This window comes from Amblyomma americanum, chromosome 1, assembly GCF_052857255.1.
Source record: "Amblyomma americanum isolate KBUSLIRL-KWMA chromosome 1, ASM5285725v1, whole genome shotgun sequence".
Classification (NCBI taxonomy): Eukaryota; Metazoa; Arthropoda; class Arachnida; order Ixodida; family Ixodidae; genus Amblyomma; species Amblyomma americanum.
In genome coordinates, this window is record NC_135497.1 from 219,681,587 (window position 1) to 219,701,462 (window position 19,876).

Below are 19,876 nucleotides of genomic sequence, written 5' to 3' on the forward strand. Positions count from 1 at the left end.
TTAAGGTGTCATGGCAGCAGGGGTTGCGTTTCAAGCGCATTTTCTTTTTACGCGACAGCGTATACAGCTCGTTCGGTCGAAAAGCCGTCGGCGTAGTAGCAGTTGGAACTGCGTGTCAGAAATAATGGGGGGCTGCGTAAAAAAATTCTATCATGGGAATTTGTGGTGCTAGTGATTGATGATTGATTGGTATGTGATAGGCGATGACAAGTTAATGAAATCGTTGTAGTTAATTGATTAATTACGCAAATAAAAAATTGCAAAGGGGGTTCAAGGGTGTCAAAATTTGCAGAATGAAAAGCCATTGCTTTATGATCGTAATTAGGAAAATTTAGAAGATGTAATTGGTCAAATAATTAATTGAAACAATTGAAAACATTAAAAAATGCATTCAAAGGTGCTTACAACGGGCTAGGCGTCACGCTGAACGGGCGATGGCGTTCCGTGGACTCCCTGGCAGCGCTGCAACACGCTGTCGTGTTCCACTCTTAAGTGCGCGAATCTTAAGCTTCCACAATTTTTTTTCTTTAATGTGATCGGTTTGAAATCTCCGAGGCTCCGATGACATTTTTCCACTGGCCAGATGGCGTGAGGCCATATGGTATCACCAGTTTATCCGTTTGGTTTTTTTTTGGGGCTGTCGCTATTAAATTGGGCCTGCACTTATCGCATATACAGTTGCTTTCATTCATCAGCCAGTGTGCGCTAACACTGAGAAGCGTATGCGCCTCGTAGCTCGAGAAAAAGGCGTCGGTGAGGGCCAGGGATTTTAAGCTGAGAAAGTATACGAATTACTTACGTTGGCTTACTTAACTATTTCAAATGTCGCTTTCCATTTGTATCGAAATTAAATGTTGTTAAGCGTAATTAGTATAATATACAAGCCTCTATAAAGCCAGTCCGGAAATATTCCATCGAAAAACACCAACGGGCAATTTTCTACACGCTTGTAGAAGAATTCGTGCACATTGTCAATATGATTGCAAACTGCAACGTCGAAATGTCAGGATTTGTGCAATAGACACTGCAAGGATCATAGAGTCATTTTTTTCTTCAAAGATGCCCATGAAGCTAGAAATTCAGGCAAAAAAAGAATAATATTACTGACGAAAAAATGTGTCTACGTAAAAATGGTCGCGGAAGGGCTATCGAGCTCAAAGTTTTTAGAAATAAGAATGATTTCTTTCGCTACTTGGCATAAAAAAACACAATTTTTTTGCGATAAGAAGGATGGTAAATTCGCCAGAAACAGAGAAATCAGTGCTAGGTGCAGCGTACTCTCTTATAAAGCTTCGAGTTCGCCATGCACACAGCCGCTTACAAAACGCATCAAAGCGTTAATGCCGCTCGCATGCACGTTTCTACTCATGTAAAAGGCCCGAATAGCGCGCCTCTATGCGGGCGCTTCCTTCTTGGACAGTGCGAAAAAGTGCAAGATCGCGTGGCTTGTCAGTATACAGAGACCAACGTCGCGTTGCACTCGTGTCCACGGTGCATCGTCAGGACGGGTACATCGCACACAACATTCAGGCATTTGTTGTTAGCGGTTCTGTATAAGCTTCCGGTTAGCAAACGCGACGCGTCTTGTTTTTTCACCGGTCAACAGAGCATTTAATTTTCCGAGTCGTTGTAGTGCGTCCCACCGCTGCTTAAACGTTCTACCGTGTAGTTTCGCTATTACCGGGCTTGCTTAACGATTCTGAGTACGCAACAGCACATTTAACAAGCATGAGGGAGTTATTTTCTGCACGCTACTCTTGCAGGAATTTAGCGCAATGTTTTCTGCTCAGCGATGTCGCGGATAATGCCTGTACCAGCGGTTACCTGCGCTTGTTTTTTGGAAAACGCGTCGTTTATACTTACGGATAGATTTTCACTCTTCAGTGCCGATATACAAACTCCGCTTTCCGCACCACTCCGGGGACAGTGAGAACTGTACCCCCTCCCCTCTCCAAGTTCCCAGCCGTCTCTGGCCAACTCTAGGCCGTACGCGTCGCCAAGGAGTCGCTAAGAAACGCGTCGCTAAGTAGATGGAGCAATAGGTAATGCTTGCCAGGCTCTGAAAGCAGCGAGGGACAACAGCGCGCTGCCCATGATGAGAGAGGTGGCTGAACTTGGCGACGCGTACAGGACCAAAAGCGCTGAAGACACTGAGTCCGCTATCTAGCTGGAAGCGAGGCGGCTGATGGCGTCGGCTCCTCAAGGCTCGAAAGCAGCCAGGTAGGCCGCGGAATCAGCCGGGAAGACGAAGGCGGTGGCACGAACAGGAACCACGGGACCTGTCCGATTCCCGAGTGCGGCTACATCCGTCTGTGAGCCGTCCTATGGAATGTGGTGCGCCTTTCCTGCAGTGCAGCTTATGATTTCTAGGTCTTTAAGCGACAAGATATGGTACAAATTTACCTGGCCCTTGCGCAGCTTGTTACGTTTTTAACACTGGCATAGGGCGCCTAGCCGGATCATTTAGCTTGTCAACTACAGCTGTTGTGTCGAAGAATATGCCGATGGCTTACGACAGAAAGATGTACCGACGAGGAACTGGGAAATGCAGCGTGGCCTCGTTTCATTACTACTAATGCAGAACAGCAGAAAAAGCCTAGTGTCTCTTCGGAGTGGCTTCGGCAGGGCAGGGCAGGGCGCTTGAGCAGCAACTGAATAGTAACTTGGTCGGCACGCAAGAAGCTGCCGGGGGGGGGGGGGGGGGGGGGGCTGACGTCAAGAGCCAGCGCCAAACTCGTTGAGCTCGCGTCGGTCGCTTTGTCTCCTATGTCGTCAGCATTCTCGAGTCCCTCATTTCGGCGCTGGTTCTTCCCATGAAAGTCTGTTTACGCCAGATTTAACGGTAAAATTGGTCGGCGCTGCTTTTACCGGGATCCTTTCCACGCGGTTTATCGAGCCTTTGTCATGTGCTGTGCAGAAAGGGAGAAGTGCTAAGAAGAGGTCGAAGAAAACTAGGCAGGGGGGAGGGCAGCGATAGTGAGAGCGGTTGAAATTGGTGGAACGTGCCTATCTCGTTCCCCGTAGTTGGTAAGAGCGTAGCGAGCAAGCCCTTGAGGAGTGATAGACGAAGCGCTTTGCGACCCCTTCTATTACCCTCATTCATTATTTGTTCAAGGGAAGCGAATGACGCATGCAGCAAACGGCGCCTAAATTCTATACGTTACGCAAATGCAGCGGCGTTCCCTACGCGATGCGAGGGCGCGTTCACACTTGGACATTCGGCGGCGAGAGCGAGCGGAATCCGCTGCCGCGGCAGAGATTCCGCCGAAATACCCAGCGCAAAGGCCGATCGGTCCAGGACCGAATTCTGCCGCCGGAAAAAAAATCCGCCGAATCTCGCCAGCCAATAGGAAGGCGAGTACCCGCTACGACAAACATGGCGGCGCCCTTCGATGCAGTACGCCTCGCTTCGGACTGGATTCGTCGCTGTTACTGCATTTTTCAGCACGTTCACAGGCCATAAAAGAGCCAGCGGTCTTTCGCTTTGTCTTATCTCTCCCATAAGAAAACGTTTGAGCGATAAATTTGCTTTTTTATTTCGGGTGACGATTGTTCCCCTTTTAGGCTTAAGAGGGGCGTCGAGTTGTTGACAACAATGGTTCCTGTCCTAACCACCAGATGGCGCCACTGGGCATTTAAAAAGTGAGAATGTTAGAAATGTCGTAACGTCCGACAAAATAGCTGCATTTAGCGTACGCAAGCGTGCATAAGTTTTTGGTATGTAGACAGCATCGATTAACCTCTTGCCACATCTGTGTACGTCGTGAGCAGACGACACACAGACGATGAGCGGCGATGCGGTGGCCGGGAACGAGACAGCATTTCGGCGGCCGCGGATTCCGCTCCCTCTCGCCTCCGAATGTCCAAGTGTGAACGCGCCATTACAAGTTCACGGCGTGGAAAGACGTCGTATATAGCAAACTTCCTGCACCGCTGTTATGTGTACCTTTCAGCTGTATCTGCATAGGTTGATCCCCTTCGCTGAAAGTGTTACGGATGGGAGTGTGGGCCATTTTGACGACACTGCGTGATTTTCGAAATCGATTAAATAATTAAAAACCCAGCGAGAGAAAAGAGGACCAAGAGGTCACGCACGCGCACGCACGCACACACGCACGCACACATGCACACGCACACACACGCATACACACATGCGCACACACACGCACACCAACGCACGCACGCACATATGCGCACACGCACGCACACACCAACGCACGCACACACACACACGCGCACACACACACACACGCGCGCACACATGCACGCACACATGCACACGCACACACACACGCACACCAACGCACGCACACACGCACACGCACGCACACATGCGCGCACACACACACACACACACACACACACACCAACGCACGCGCGCACACACACACACACACACACACACACACACACACACACACACACACACACACACACACACACACACACACACACACACACACACACACACACACACACACACACACGCACACACACACACACACACGCGCGTGCGACGAGGACTATAGCTGCACACACGACGAAGACGATGCTGTTAGTCCTCGTCGTGTTTGTGTTCTTGTCGTTCGTTCCTCTCTGCTGCTGTTATCAATTCATGTACCAACTAGCTCAGCACTCCACATTAATAACTTTCGAAATGCAATAATGAAATGAATGACACTGACAGCCACGACTCTTTTGGGTTTGAAACGCAACTTTAAGTTATCACTACTGGATCGCGATATCTCGCCTCTTTGCACTCCATCTTCTTTTTTTACGTATCGTCGTTTTGAACCAGTATCCGACAAGACCTTACCGTCACCAGCGGTGTACGATGCCAGATGTTGGTGCGTTTTTTATTGTGTGTTGTTGAAGGCGCCGTGAAAGGTGAGATTGTGTAACGGGATGTTCGCATCCTTCGGATGTAGCCGGAATGTTCGCCCCACAAAATTTTCGGAACGCAGAAATTGCAGTGCTCTCCTATTTCTTTACTTCGGTCATCTCTGTACTTAGGACAAAGAAAAAAAAAGAATGTAAGCAAACACCCCTGTATTACCTTTCCATCGGCCATGCAGTGGATGGGGGGGTTCTTAGTAGCGTGAATTGCAGGAGTGAGCTTGGAGGGCGGCAGGTAATTGCTTCTCCTAGCAAATTTCAGTGCGGCTGATCTCCGGCACGTTTTTTTTTTTTGTCCCAAGAGAGAGGAAAACAGCCTGATCCCAAATTTTCATGAAAACCCGTACCCAACATCGTCAGCAGGCATAGTAAATAATGCCGCTGTGCGTCCAGAATTTTCGGAAACTGCGGAATTTGCGCATGACTGCAGCATTTCCTCCCACTTCCGGGTTGTAGACTAACCGGCCTCCGTGGTGAGGATTTTTTTTTTTATCCAGAGACACAGCTCGTTCAAAGCCTTCCTTCACTTGGTTCCCGGCTTTGTCAACAACGCGTCGTGTACTCATCGAGGAGGTGGGGTAAAAAGGGTAGATCATATCCATGTCCGCTATTGCGAACGCGATAAATATTCGCGGTGTTTACGATTGAAAACACAAATCCTTTGTGAAAGCTTTACGTGCGGGGAAACAGCTCGCCGCCGTATTCGGGCTTTCCTGCCGCTCTAAGGCGAGAGATCCTTACTCACAAAAAATACTCTTTGTTCTCCATCTTCATATTTCAGTCTTCGCTGGGCCCTTTCTTCCCGCTTTTATCCCCCCCCCCCCCCCCAACCCCGCTTTTGCAAGTAACGTTGGCTCTTTCTCTTGCACCAGGGGTGCGCCGTCAGAGACGGTTTGTTCACCTGGAGGCTCGTTGCACCCCATGTGCCCTGTAGGTGACTTGGTGATTGCGACTTGCAGTGGCGGGGATTGACGAGAAAATGAACTGAACTTTATATACAGGAGATTTACAAAATGTATAGCATACAAACATGGTGGCAAATAAGATGGAACTGGCTAACAGGGAAAACTTCCCTCCTCGGCATATCCGAATATGCAGAGTATCTAAACCTTGCCCAAAACGACTGATTGGGCTCCCGGGCTCGGTTTTAAACCCTCGGGAGTCCATCTCACAAGTCAGGAAGCATCCAATAGCAGAAAGCCTCAACACGATTGCTTCCTTGCTGCGTGACGCCCCCTTCAACTTTGAGAGTATTAATAACTCTCCCCAAAACACGAAATCCAAAAAAGCCATCAAATTATTCACAAAATGCGATGCACAGAGCGATCTCCACAAAACTAATTGGCTCTCCGAATCGCGCGTCCCAACCCACAACCTTGGTAATGCACGCAAAACTCTCTATCACGAAAAAAAAATAATAGACGAACTCCGGAGTCCTTTTCTGCACGGGTCAATCCGACGCCTTCCTAGAACACATTCAGCTATGACCCGTCTTGCGATTCCCCGCTTAGGACATTGCAGTAAGCCGGAAAGGTCACTGTCTTGCAATCTCCCCTGCGGGGGTTCAGTGTTGTGCCTCGCCGCTGCCGGCGGTTTCGTGAAGGGACGGTGACCGGTCGAGGGAAGCTGTTCGGTTTTCATGCACAAAGGCAATGGCCCTAGCCTTTTGGCGAACCGTTGACAGGCGGCCACACGGTGCTGGCTGTCTCCACAACGGCGGCCACCCTTCCTACCCAGGTCATTACTGCGACGGAGCTCTGTATATCCCCCCCCCCCCTCCCCTACCGCCCAACGCCACTCATGCTAACTCATCGACCCCTACAGTAGTCCCGAAAAAATTCGGTTCGGGGGTTCCAGTTCTCTGCTCCTTATATGGTTTGTACGTGTATACACTGCGATCAATAGGTGCATTGCAGTGGCGTGGGTGCTTGAGTATAAATTGGACGGGCCGGTGGCAAGGTACCTTGCCACCGGCCCGTCCAATTTAGGTTTAGGTTTATGGTGATTTAACGTCGCAAAGCTGCTCAGGCTATGAGGAACGCCGTAGTGGAGGGCTCCGGAAATTTCGAGCACCTGGGATTTTTTAACGTGCACTGACGTCGCAGAGTACGCGGTCTTCTGGAATTTCGCCTCCATCGAAATGCGACCGCCGAGGCCGGGATCGAACTCGCGTCTTTCAGGTGAGCAGCCAAGCACCATAATCACTGAGGCACCGTGGCGGCTTCACAGCACGTAGCGAATGAACTAGCATTTCGTTTGTAGCACTATGGGCGTGAGAAGTTTTGCTCTCTGAAGTACTTTTGTACTAAGGTCACGTCTTTAATTGCGCGCGCTTTGTGTAAAACCGAGAGAGATAATGGGGTTACTCAGTTTATTTTGCGCTCTGAGGAAGTCAGTGGCACATCGGTTCGTTGGGTCGAAGCCATCCAGGCACACCAGGAGGATGGGGAGAGGAGAGGAAAGTTTGGAGACAGAACAATAACGGAGGAGGAGAATGAGAAAAGACAGTGTTACACGTTTGCAATTGTTGCGTAAAAGGGGTTTCAGCGGAGGCTGTACAAGTACAGACGGGCGTGGGTGATGAAGGTGTTTGTCTGGATTTTACGAAGGATATACGATTCATATACGGTGAAGTCAGGGTGTGGCGCAGGGAGGTGGCTGAGACACAACCTAGACTACTGGGTAAATGTTGCGGATAGCGCGTTGGCACGGCAAGGCGTCAGCCGAAGTTCGCCCTTTAATGCAAACGTTTTCCTGTCATTCCCTGGTCTGTGGAAAATAGGATGGAAATATTGGGCATGAATTACTGCTTCAATAACTTCGATGAAAAAAAAAAATGGAGGAGCACTTAAGCTCCGTCTTAAGGGTATGACGTGATAGCTTAATGGGTTAATTCCAATGTATTCAGATGGTCCCTCTATACTTTGCACACCTCTTCTGTATTCATTAAAGTCTCTCCTCCTGCTCCTCTACTTTGCATTCATGGATCCCTGGGAGTCGTCATACCCCTCCTGGTGCAGTGGTGCAGCGGTTAAGCGATGCGCCACTGCCCTGCCATGGCATTAACTCAAGGTGGTGGCCTTGTGCGACACACGTTGCTCTTCCTAAGCGACCAATCATTAATTTAACCGGCACTTGACATGGTGGGAGGTTGCCTCACTATCTGGTGGGCAGGTTGTGATAACGCCTCAAGGTCACGTGACCCAAGTGATCCACCTGCCTCCTAGGTTGCTCTCTGGGGAGCACCGGCCAGAACCACCATCGTCGTCAGCCTGACTACGTCCACTGCGGGGGAAAGGTCTCTCCTATATCTGTCCAGTTAACCCTGTCCTTTGCTAGCTGCGGCCACCATATCTCCGCAAACTTAATCTAATCCGCCCGCCTAACTTTCTGCCGCCCCCTGCTGCCCTTGCCTTCTCTTGGAATCCACTCCGTTACCCTTAAGTACCAGCGGTTATCTTTCCTTCGCATTACTTATGCCTTGCCCAAGTCCATTTCCTCCTCTTGATTTTGGCTAGGATGCCATTAACTGTTGTTTGTTCCCTCACCCACTCTGGCCACTTCCGGTTTCTTAACGTTACCCCTACCATTTTTCTTTCCATACCTCGCTGCGTTGTCCTTAACCTAAGCTGAACGATTTTCGTTAGCCTCCACGTTTCTGCCCCATAGGTGAGTACCGGTGCCCCCTCAGGTGAACCAGAGCCATGCCCGTTATTTGTGGCTCACAGCGCCGACAACGCCGACACCGGACCTTTTGGACAACGGGGCCTTTAACGCTATCGCGTTAATAGATTTTCAAACATAGGCAGTAATCTAAAAAGGACGGTGAACTACATGTGATCGCGTTGCGGTTCCTCATCACCACTCCTGTTTGGTCGCTTTTATCAGAACGCTTTGGTTCACTTCGTGTATGTTGGGCGACGAGCTGAAAACGCGAGCAGCGCAGCCGAGCAGCGCTGTGTAGTTCCTTGCGTTTGCCCTCGGGCATACACGAGATACGTGTGTAACTTTCTGCGGGGGCAGTCTGTCACCAGACCTTACGTGAATTGCTAGATGTGAAGAGAGAGAGGAAAGAAGGCACCACAGAGCCAGGAGGAAGCCGTATCGTATGATCAGCTAAGTGCGGCCGGCGAGGGTAACACAATCCAGCTGTGGCTGGGGAGAGAGCCTGGCCGCCTGGCAGTGTTAAGAAAAGCAGAGCAAGAAAAACAATTGTTTGGCTGCTAAGAAAGGAGCACCGGTCGAGGGAACTGACACGTGTCGAAGAAAAAAGCGCGCGCGTCGCGGATTTTGTTGTTGCCCACCTCGTCCGCACTGCAGGAGACGTCAGGCGCAGCAAGTGCTGGTGAGATGAATGACAGCGACAGGGAACGATGGAAGCGGGGCTGGGCGGGGCGGAAATCAAAATGCGAAGTCTTTCCCAGCGATGGTGAGAGCGACAACGTCGCGCTGGGGGGAAGGGGGCACCCAGCGTATTGTTGAGGAGAACGGATACAACGCGGCGATAAGAAATTTGACAACCGATGCGACAGGAAGCGTCCAGAATAGTTGAAGCGTTCGTATAGAGAGGGTGGTGGTTCGACGACAGGAGGCGCGGGTGTGAGGAGCTGACGCGCGAAACGAAGGGCGCTTGTTTTCTCCGAGGGGGCGCAAAAGAAATTATTCTCAGACGCCGCAACGTAAAAGTGAGCAATCGCGTTTCGCAAGCCGACACTTCACGCTCGGTTCGGCTCTTTCGAGATCGGCCTTGTTGCACTACGGATACGGCATGCCTCGCCAGGAAGGCAGGCGAGCGCGAAGGTTCATGCTCGCTTGACTTTTTCCGCCACGTCGCGCGCCTCATCCCGGAGTTCTTTCTTATTTTTCGCTGCTTTCGCACCGTTTTAGCTCTTACTCGTCGCAGTTGTGAAGCGCCAAGGCGAAAGTGCCGTCTTGTGTGTGTTGGTGAAGCTGCTTTTCACTTTTTTAGTCGTCTGTGTGGTGTGCTATTCTGGATGAGAAATGGCGCTCGGCTGCGGATGGGCTTGTTTTTTTTTCTTGGTTTCTTTGTTCGCGGATACACTTACGCTATGTCGATTTCGTCACTCTGTAGTCACCGTTAGGTCTGCCATGCTTGAGGTCTGCGAAATCAAACAGTCGACTGTCGGTTCCATGTCTCCTTCTCTTGCGTGCGGCGTCTGCATGCAACAGCAGCGCTGCTTGACTCAAATGGGTGCCTCAAACAGAATTCGTGCCGTCTCATGTCTGAGTCCCGAGCAAGCAGTATCATAATTGAGTGGCTTTTGAAGTCCTTCGGGATGGGGCTAGTTTCCGGCTCTTATTTCCGTGGAACCGGCAGGGAGAGGGTCAATCCGGGACACCTCTATACCCTGGAAGCAAATGCCGCCCATACAGCTAGCTTTCGAACCCTAAATGTCTTGAAGACTAGCGGCCTCACTACTTTAAACCAGTATTTTCCTGATTTGCTGTACCGTTATAAATGGAGGCGTCCTCACAGCGCGGTAATTTAGACAGGCGCTAACGCAATCATTCAGACTCCTGGGGGTGATATCGCTATATCTGGGGCTAAGATGCCTCTTTTCGCATGTAGTACCGCGCACCCAGCTTATCCTGGCGGAAAATCCCTCACTGAGCTCTGTTTTAACCTGGGTGGGAGAGCGAGCTCCGGCTCGCAAACGTCAGTGATCTGCCAATGGTTCCCCTCGTCCTCTTGAGTTTTTATCTCGACGCTTACCACGGCATCACCTGGCTTCATTTTCTGCACGCAGACGTCCACGCCGCATTCTGAATGGGTGTAGCTGCTCACCAATCTTTCCGTCCCATCGCTGTTCACACCGGCGGCAAAGGATTCCTCTCCGTGGGGGTGCCTGCGCCTATCTCATGTACGCCTTACCAAGCGGGCGGTTGTAAAAGAAGGCCCACTTAAATGACCACTTTCCCTGATGCAGATTACGATGTCATTTTTCATGCAGAGTTTGCTAACTGGACTCGCGTATACACGGGTCGCCTAGTTTCACCCACCAACTCGTCAGGTTCCGTGGTCAGCCATCCCGGAAAGGCGGGTCACGATTCACCTTTAAATTTCACTTATAGGAACTTCCACTGAGTCCGAGTGTTCAACGCTTCGAGCAGCTGCGTTTTATATCATTGAAAGGTCAGTCCAAAGGTGGGCTGTATGTCTTGATCATGAATTTGCGTTGGTGTGTTTTTGCACGCTGTCTTATTCTGTGGCGATCACGAGTGACTGGTTGCAGATAGGACACATATTCAGCATCGTACATTAAAAAAAAAGAGTCGCGTGACGTCATGCAACTTAGAGTGGAGATATTTTACAAATGGGCTACCTATTAATGCAGTAATTAAAATTTTATGACGCTCTTGCGGTTCTAAGCCACTTGTTTTACTAGCAGGCTGTTAAGTAACGGTTAACTACCGTTACTACAGGAAAAATAAATAGTGCGACGGGACGACGTTTGTTGCGAAAGCAATATTGGTGGGTTATTCGTAACGTGAACAGATAAAATGTAAATCGTACGCCAATGAGCTGAGCAGCGATCAAGCACCAGTAGCCTGAAAATAATAATAAAAAAGTTATCAGCGTGATATGTTAAACTTTTTTTTTCTGTTGTGGCGTGCTTTTGTATAATATGGCGCAAACATGTGCAATTTGGTTATGTCATGCTGTTATTTTATCCATACCCAGAAATTCTGGACAAAAGCATTTTTAAGCGGGAAACTGTTTATCAACGCAATTGTTTGATATAATCTATGGTTTCACTATAACAATCAACATACCCACAGATTACTCCGACCGCAGTCTGGTATTTTTTTTTCTATTCACGTTTTTGCTATCGTCAAAAGCGTTCCGCATTGATTTTCTATGCAAGTGTTAACTGTTCGGTACGATCGCTGGAGAAACGTTAAATGAAAGGTTTTGCTACATATCAGAGCAATGGACCTTTACCTTCAATATTTGGATGCCAGTGCCTTACAATTTTCCAATCTTCAAAATTTTTGCCCGATAAAGCTGGACATGGCTCGTTCGTTCTAGTTTCTCACGAGTGCTGTTCATTGGGATTTCGAGAGTGCTTGAAAAGAGGCTGATGTAAAGCAGAACCGCGCACACGGAATAGTGTCGTCCGAAATAAGCCATTCCAACTAGTCAGGCACAACTCATTCTAATCTTATGAATGCTGATCGTTTAACGAACATTTTCAGTTTGTCTGAAGGGGTCATCGTTGGGTTTTTTTTTCTTTCGCTTGCCTGTTGTCAGGTGACCACACATTCTGCACTGCGTAAATTGATCAGTTGGGCTTAATCCTGAGTTGTTAGGCGAAACGGGAGAGGACCTGACTTCAGTTGACGTCGTTTTTTTACTTCTTGCGCGATGGAAATCAGAAATCAAAAATCTTGCGCGATGTTAATTTTACTGCGTTTAAAGCTGGATATGTTCCGGCAGATTTAAAGTAGTGCTCCAGTAAAATTCATTCATTTGATATCAGTTAGGTTTTGGACATCACTTTTCAGGCATTTTAAATGCCAAATCTAGTCACATTTGATTGCTTGAACGAGCAGCACCGCCTGATTGCTTCTGGCTTGCGGGAGTGACAAAGCTTTTGCTTCGCAAAGCAGCAAGGCTACGCTTAATATCGGGAAAAATACAATGCTTCGCAGTTCGCTCTACGAAGTGAATTGACGCATGCACCAGCTCTTTTCCACATTAAGATGTCTGGAAACTTTCACCATGTGGTAAACGTTCTGTTTGTTCGTGCCGCCTACATGCCTGGGTGTATTGGCCCGCTGTACTGCTGAACCCGTAGACGTTACGCTCACAGCGGCTCTAACTCCAGCTAAAAGAGCGCGTGCGTGATGGCTGAACAAGTTATTAGAGTTAGACGGGTGCAAGATAAGAGCGAGCAATTTGTCAGGAACCGCTCCCTCGACGGGGCCGCGTTCTCACTATATAAGCAGCAGTGACGTCTGTAGGGCCCAGCAATATCCAACCGGTGTTTCTTTCCTAATACTGCGCTGCGTGGAGCTTCGTTTCCCGCCGTAGCCTATTCATTAGTGCAGGTGCGCTGCGGGAACGGATCGGCGGCAGCGGTTTGCCACGAGCCGCGAGAGAGTCGTGTAAGCGTGCGCGACAATTAAGTCTTGCGCACTTTTAATTAACGTTACCGGAACCGACTCATTCCCGGCGCCGTCGCGGGGCATCCCGCTGCTGCGGATATTTTGCCGCCTCCTTCTTCTGCCTTCTCGTGCATGGTGCGAGGTTTGGACAGAAAAGTTCGTCGCAGAGTGGCGAAGGTGCTAGTGCGCGACAAACGCTCGAGGTGTATCAGCTGAAGCGTGAGGGGGTTCATGCTTCGACAGCGTGTCCCTTACCGAGCTTGACGACGGAAGGAGTAGTGATCCGCTATAAGCAGGTATACCGCGTGTGTGCAAAACGAAACGCGTGCTCGTGCTCAGAGCTGCTTGCTACGCTTTTGTTACGTTCCAAAAGTACGCGCGTGTGCTTAGATCAATAAGTGGCGCGCCGTCCGTCACCTTTCGTAGTGCGACCGCGCAGCCGTTGAAAGTTTTCTAGCCCGCGACGATGGTTCTTCCTTGTTATTTTTAATTGTTCTTACTTCAAGCGGCAGACTCTCATGACGCTTTTGTTTTGTTATTTAGCGAAGCTTACACAACAGCTGTAGAACAGAGGCATGTGGCGTGCCTGAACTGATCGTCAGGTGCGCGTAAAGCAAACAGTGTTAACTATGCGTCGCCCACATAATCACCAGTGAGAGAATCAATGTTTCAGTGGTCGTTGCTGATACGCAAGTAGCGGTAATTTTTACGGATTAATAAATCAAGAATGTACAAAATAACTTTGGTACTGTCACTTAGGGGCGCAGTTTCTGAAAACTTCAAAGCTGTGCCGCCGCCCTCCCCCCTATTTTTTTGTCTCTTTCATCAACACAGTTTCTGCGCTGAAACTCTTATGAAACGATGACAGGAGTGCCCTGCTGAGCGTGTCATTTGTAATGATGCGGTGGCTTAAGCGCCTCGAGCGTAAGATAATCGAATTAGGCACTCATAATTTTTTTTCTTTGCTCGACTAGGCAGGCGCTAACGACATTAGTGACAATCTAATCGTGACGATGACTGTCAATTTATCCAATAATTCTCGGGGCTTTGAGACTCCCTGTTTGCACGTTTTCGTATCAGTTGTTACTTCCCTGATGCAAATACACCAAATAAATAACCAGTGCAGATACAAAAACCTGGAGTGACCAAGTTGCCTTAATGAATGATGTCACTGCTGCTGCTTCTGTCCGCGCGTAGGGTCAGTTTTACGCTAAAATAGCTGTTATCGCCAGGTGCTGGCCTCTTGTTGAACCTTCGCGTGTGGCTTTAGCCTCTTCATTTGGTGTATAACTTGGGCCCCCGTTGTGCGAATAAAACGAGGGGAGTTTAGTTCAGGCGGTGTCGTTGCAAAATGCTCGGTGTGTGTTTTCTTTGTTTATTCTTTTCGAAGCGCTGCCGGTGGCACCCGAGTGGATTTACGTGCCTGATGTTCTCCGTTTGTCGCTTGCTTTCAGTGCCTGAAAATTTAGCGCAGCGTTGTTTGCCGTTTGCTCTTCGAGAACGCATCCAAACTCTATAAATCAGCTCCTTCGTAGCTCCCACGGCACGCCGCGGTCGAAATGAGCAGATTAGTCAGTTTTCCCACCTGTTTGCCCGCGGCGTGTGCACCTGTATACCCGAACCTTATTGGGACTGAAATGGAGGTAGATGGCCCGAGTCGCCATCCTTAGTAGATTAGAGTACTGCCCTTCCTGGCCGGTGTCTCGAGAACGGGGCCGGACGGTATAATGCCCTTGGCTGAGCACCGGAAGCGTGCCTGCGCTCTGCCAAGGAACAAGCAGCTTCAAGGGGAAACCCGGAGCTCGGCTAAAGGCCTTTCAGTGCAGTTCCAGTGGTCTTTTTTGTCTTTTGGCGCCCGGAGGCCTGGCAGCACCTATGCGGTGGAAGTCAGGCAGTTCCCAGAACGCTGCTTGCTTGCGCTAGTAGCCTAGTGGGTGACGCGCTGTACGGACTTCAGTATTGAGCTCGGTGCCTGGGCTGCGTTGAAAAACGACGCTCATGCACTATGCGCAGGAAAATATTCTTCTTTCCCGCACCTGGTTAGAGTAATCTTTAATCTTAATTGTTTCATGTACGCAGAAGTAATGCAGCTTATGGGTTGACGGAGACATCTGCAGCACTCAGGTCTAACTTCGTCACATTTTCATTCACGTTCATTAAACCTAACTTTAGAATGCTTGTAGTAGGACAAAGGAAAGCCTCGTGTGTCTTCTGCAACTGTTACCGACGTACACACACTCCAAATGAACTGCTGCACTCCGCGGGGCTTCACATCTAGTTCATTTAGAAAAAAATATATCGTTTACGGTTTCATATTTGCTAATTAATAATTCATGTGAGATTTTCTTTAAAATTTCATTATTTTATTAAGACGCTAAGAGGTTAGGACCCCCCCCCCCCCCCCCAAACATCTTGGACCCTCTTGTGGGACATGCGCCGCATAGCGTTCGCCACTCCGCCTCCACCTGGTTCCTTTGTAAAAGATTACCTTGGGCCCTCCCCGTAAACAAATTTCGGCTACGCCCCTGTTCAGGGGAATATGGACTCCCATCTTTCACATAATCGCCTGCTGGCTTGCTTGTTATATGTATAGGCTGACATTAGTGTGTGAGTTGCTCATTGTATTGGAAAGTTGTAGTCTCTGAAGGTCTGGCGCTGTAGATAACTTAGTGATCGGCACGGAAATCGCATTATCAGATGTACCAGCATTTGTAGACCTGCCCCCAGTGACTGAGTGTAAATAAGAGCAAAGAAAAGAATGGCGGTCGGCACTAGCACATTAGTGGGAATCTGTAGTTCTGTACGGTTGATTGTGGCGTATTATGTGTATCGACGCGCTTCACGGCACATTTGACAACAGTCTCTGTGGGGGCCATCCACAGTGAGCTATGAAGCGAGAAGAAAAAGGCCCGAGGTGTTCATACTTAGTTAACAGCTATCTGGCCTTCGGATTGTTATGTGTCTTGGTGTCGCCACTGAGATCCTATAAGAAGCTATGTAGAGTAGCTTACCTAATGTGCTCAAACCCTTTGCCACCTGTTGACAAAACAGGGACAGCTCATGTAGTTTGTCCTAATTATGAGGCCGAAGCCTAGAAGCAGTAATAGTTTTATAATAGGATACACTTTAAAAGAAACAGCAGTTGGTGACAATGGACCATAGTCCTCAACGTCCTTTATTACTCCGCTTATCAATTACAACGGTAGATGAAGCTGCAGCTTAGATAAAAAAAAACACGCTTGGATATATCAAACAAGCCAGAGGCATTCAAATTCTTGAGCTTATAGTTTCCTTTCATAGATAGCTTCTTTCTGAGCTTCTTTTTTTTAGCGGACGACGGATTTTCTGCATTACGGGGCCTTTAACGCTGTCGCGTTAAAACTTCTCAGCCGATATATTGGCCCCTGTAGAGTGCTTAACAAACATTCCCCTTTGACTGTCGTGTTCCACCTGCTGCACCTGTTACTGACCGTCGCTGTCGTGGCATCGAGATCGTCCATCTGTCGCGCCTGAAGCCGTTTGCCCGTCATCACTCTTAACTCGCAACCAGGATGGTCGCTTTCGTCCAGTCGAGAGGGCGGGGCGGGGGGGGGGGGGTGAGATTAATGTCAGCATTGAGCGTGAACCTCATCTTTATATTCATCCTGTGCTACCTTCGTATTCGTCGCAAACACCCTTCCAATTTTTTAGGAATATCACGCGAGCTTTGTCCGTTAGATTGATCAGCGCCTTATGACGGAGCCAATTGGCAGCCTTGGCGAGAGTTGGCGCATGCGCACTAATCATAGGCTAGGGCGACCATCGTCTGCTACGCTGATCCTGAAACCGCGCTGATCACCGTCACACAGCGCTGATCGAGCGAATGGTCGGCGCGTGGTATTTCTAAAATTTTGGAAGGGTGCACAGGTGCGGTCATAAGTAATTAAACGCAGCCGGCTATTCTGTTTTAAGTGTACGCTCAGTGTAAGTGCACTTCGCCTTTCGGAAATGAAAGTAACACTGTTTGTGCACGAGAGAGCGCACGTGTGCACTGCAATCATGCGCATACAATGGGTGCCAAATTCAATCAGGCAATGCGTGGAAAATGGCAGAGGGAAACTGCATGCTCCCTTTTCTTTTGTCCGCACGTGTACGGGGCGATAAAAAAATGCGCGGAGAGGCGGGGGCTACACGCTCCGCTCCTCAAATTTCTTTTCATCTCGCTTGATCCTGAACGGTAAGAAAAGAGACGATTGAGTGGTATATTATACAATAATGGACGACTCCAGCGTAATTTATTTGCCATTCCGACACGAGCGCGATGAAACCAAATTCGAAAAGCGAAGCATATAGGCGCCGCGCTGTTCGCATTTCTTTTTATTGCGATTGTACGTCTCTAGTTTCTTTCGGCACATGCTCGAAGAAGGAAGGAAGATGAGATAACGAACGCTCGAGTAATTTTCTCTCGGCCGTATATAATCAAACGGAAGTTTCGCTTATGCACATGCTTCCTTTCCGATAAATAAACGCTTCTATCTGTTCCCGCACTTTAATGTTATTATTTTTACCCATAATTCGCACGGCAGTGAAGCATTGCTCACAAGTGCGGTAAGGGCTCTCTTTATATTATGGGCTAAACTTAAATCGAAATAGAAGGGTAAATATTTACCGGTGCACATTAAAGCGCACCCTTCCCGCTCATATGAGGCATGCTTTATTGCCGTACGAAGTATGGGTAAAAGTAAACACATTGAAGTGCGGGAACAGATAGAAGCTTTATTTATCAGAAAGGGAGCTTGTGCATAAGCAAAACTTCAGTTTGATTCCATACTTCTGGCCGCTGCGGTGGCTGAGTGGTTACGGCGCTCGACTGCTGGCCCGAAAGACGCGGGTTCGATCCCGGCCGCGGCGGTTGAATTTCGATGGAGGCGAAATTAGAGAGGCCCCTGTGCTGTGCGATGTCAGTGCATGTTAAAGAATCCCAGGTGGTCAAAATTTCCGGAGCCCTTCACTACGGCGTCTCTCATAGCCTAAGTCGCTTTGGGACGTTAAACCCCGCTAAACCATAATCCATACTTCTGAGAAAAAATGCTCTCAACTTTCGTCATCGCAACTTCCTTGATGCTTGGGCGAGTTGTTTGCCCATGTGACCGCAGAATCCTTATAGTGCGTGTCGTGTGTCGAATAAATTAGTTGACAGTGGCGCAATGTCTCTGCTTCCTTGATGTCCTGCCCTCTTTTTGGTGTCTTTAATATCAAATAAAAAACAAACTAGCACAACAGCAAGTTCTCTTAAGAATATTAAAACTTTTGGTGCTTGTTTGTATAGTTTCTGCGTCTGCATTCTGTTTGCTTCCGTTATTTCTGTGCAAAAGCCGCAATTCTGGCCCCCTGTTTTTTGCTGCCTACTCGAGACGAAGTTCTAATTGTGGGCGCGTAAATTTCCTGCTAGACGGAACCAAACCGCTACGTTGCCTGGTAAGAGTTCATCACTATTCCTCAGCCCAGCTCACTTTGAAAAAGACTATGTCTTGAAGCATTAACAGACTAATAACTTTATGAATATGAAACAGAAATTACCTATTAAATCCGTGAGCACTGTCCACTATATGCCAGTAATGCGCATTATGTTCCACTGTTTTATGTGGGGATGTAGCAGCATCTTTTAGAACGTTTGCAATTCAGGTGTTCACTGCGTGTAAGCGTACTGCAGCAGTGTGCTTTCATAACGTGCAGACCTCACTTCCAAACCAGTCACAAAAATGGAGAACGTTAAGCTGCAGGCCCCGAAACAATCAGCGTAGCGCGAAATTGACCTGTTGTGTGGCTACTTTGAGCAGGTCTGGATTATTACCCAAGGTGGAGTCGCGTTGCGCGTCGTGAAGTGCAACAAGAAATCGTGTCGACGCAACACGAAGGCGAGTGGTTGCGCAGACGGCGCAGTTGCGCCCGTATCAGGCTGCATTTTCCTGCTAGGGGAGTGAGTGGCGCTGATGTCGCTTGAAGAACTTGAGTTGCCATGTGGTCTAGTCGTGCTCGGCTGTAGGCTGTTACGGGAGGGGGGGGGGGGGGAGGGGGGGGCACATTTCCAAAAAGTGCTCCTGCGAGCAGCCGAAGTTTGGGGCTTTTCTTCACTGCTGCGGCCAGTAAGTAGCTGGGGTGTGTCTGCCCCTGAAGATCATCATTTTTGAGGTCTGCTGCCCGAGCTGCCTGCGCCCGGTTTATCGATTGAACTGCGTTGGCCTGATGTCGATTTCATTACAGTGATGGTGGTAATGTATGTAGTGATTGCGGCTACATATGGGCAGCGCGCAGAGCTTTACCATATTAAATATTTGCAGGTGTGAATGTGCGTTGCTCGGTCATGCTGATCCTTTGCTATACTTTCACAAAGTGACGCTGACTTGAATCCCAGTTCGCGCTTTTGAGCAAAGTATTCTCCCTTGAAAGGTGTTTTGAAATTTATGCATGATTTTTTTTTCTTTTTCAGGTAAGTCTGCGGCCCTGAGCACGTGAGCTCATGCGTGAAGCATCCCTGGAATGCACGCATCTGCCCGACTCAGTAGTGAGCGCCGCTGTTAGTGTTCTTTTGCTTTCGATACGCGTGCAGAGATGTGGCTCAGCATACGCCGGACTCAGCTTCATCATGCCTTCACGGCGAACTCCGTTCGAACCTGTGTCCATGCTCGCCCAGGAGGAATGGGCGCACATACTGTCGTGTCGTGTGTGTTGGGATGCGCTGTGGCAGCTGTGCCTTCGACAGGCTCTGCGAACGTGTGCCTGGCCCGTAAGAAAAGCAAAACAAAAACAAAGGGTCATTCAGTACAGCATGATGCGAAAATTTCATGCTTACGTGCACGTAGCTAGGCAT

At 49.0% G+C, this 19,876-nt stretch overlaps 1 protein-coding gene across 1 annotated transcript in view; it reads left to right on the forward strand.

Moving 5' to 3' along the window:
- Positions 1–19,517, forward strand: part of LOC144114641 (procollagen galactosyltransferase 1-A-like) — a 409,103-nt gene extending 389,586 nt beyond the window's left edge. The window contains exon 9 of the mRNA XM_077648507.1: positions 19,496–19,517. Coding sequence (XP_077504633.1) covers positions 19,496–19,499 — 4 coding nt within the window. The 3' untranslated portion in view covers positions 19,500–19,517. The remainder of the gene's footprint in view (positions 1–19,495) is intronic.
- The last annotated feature ends 359 nt before the right edge of the window (positions 19,518–19,876 follow it).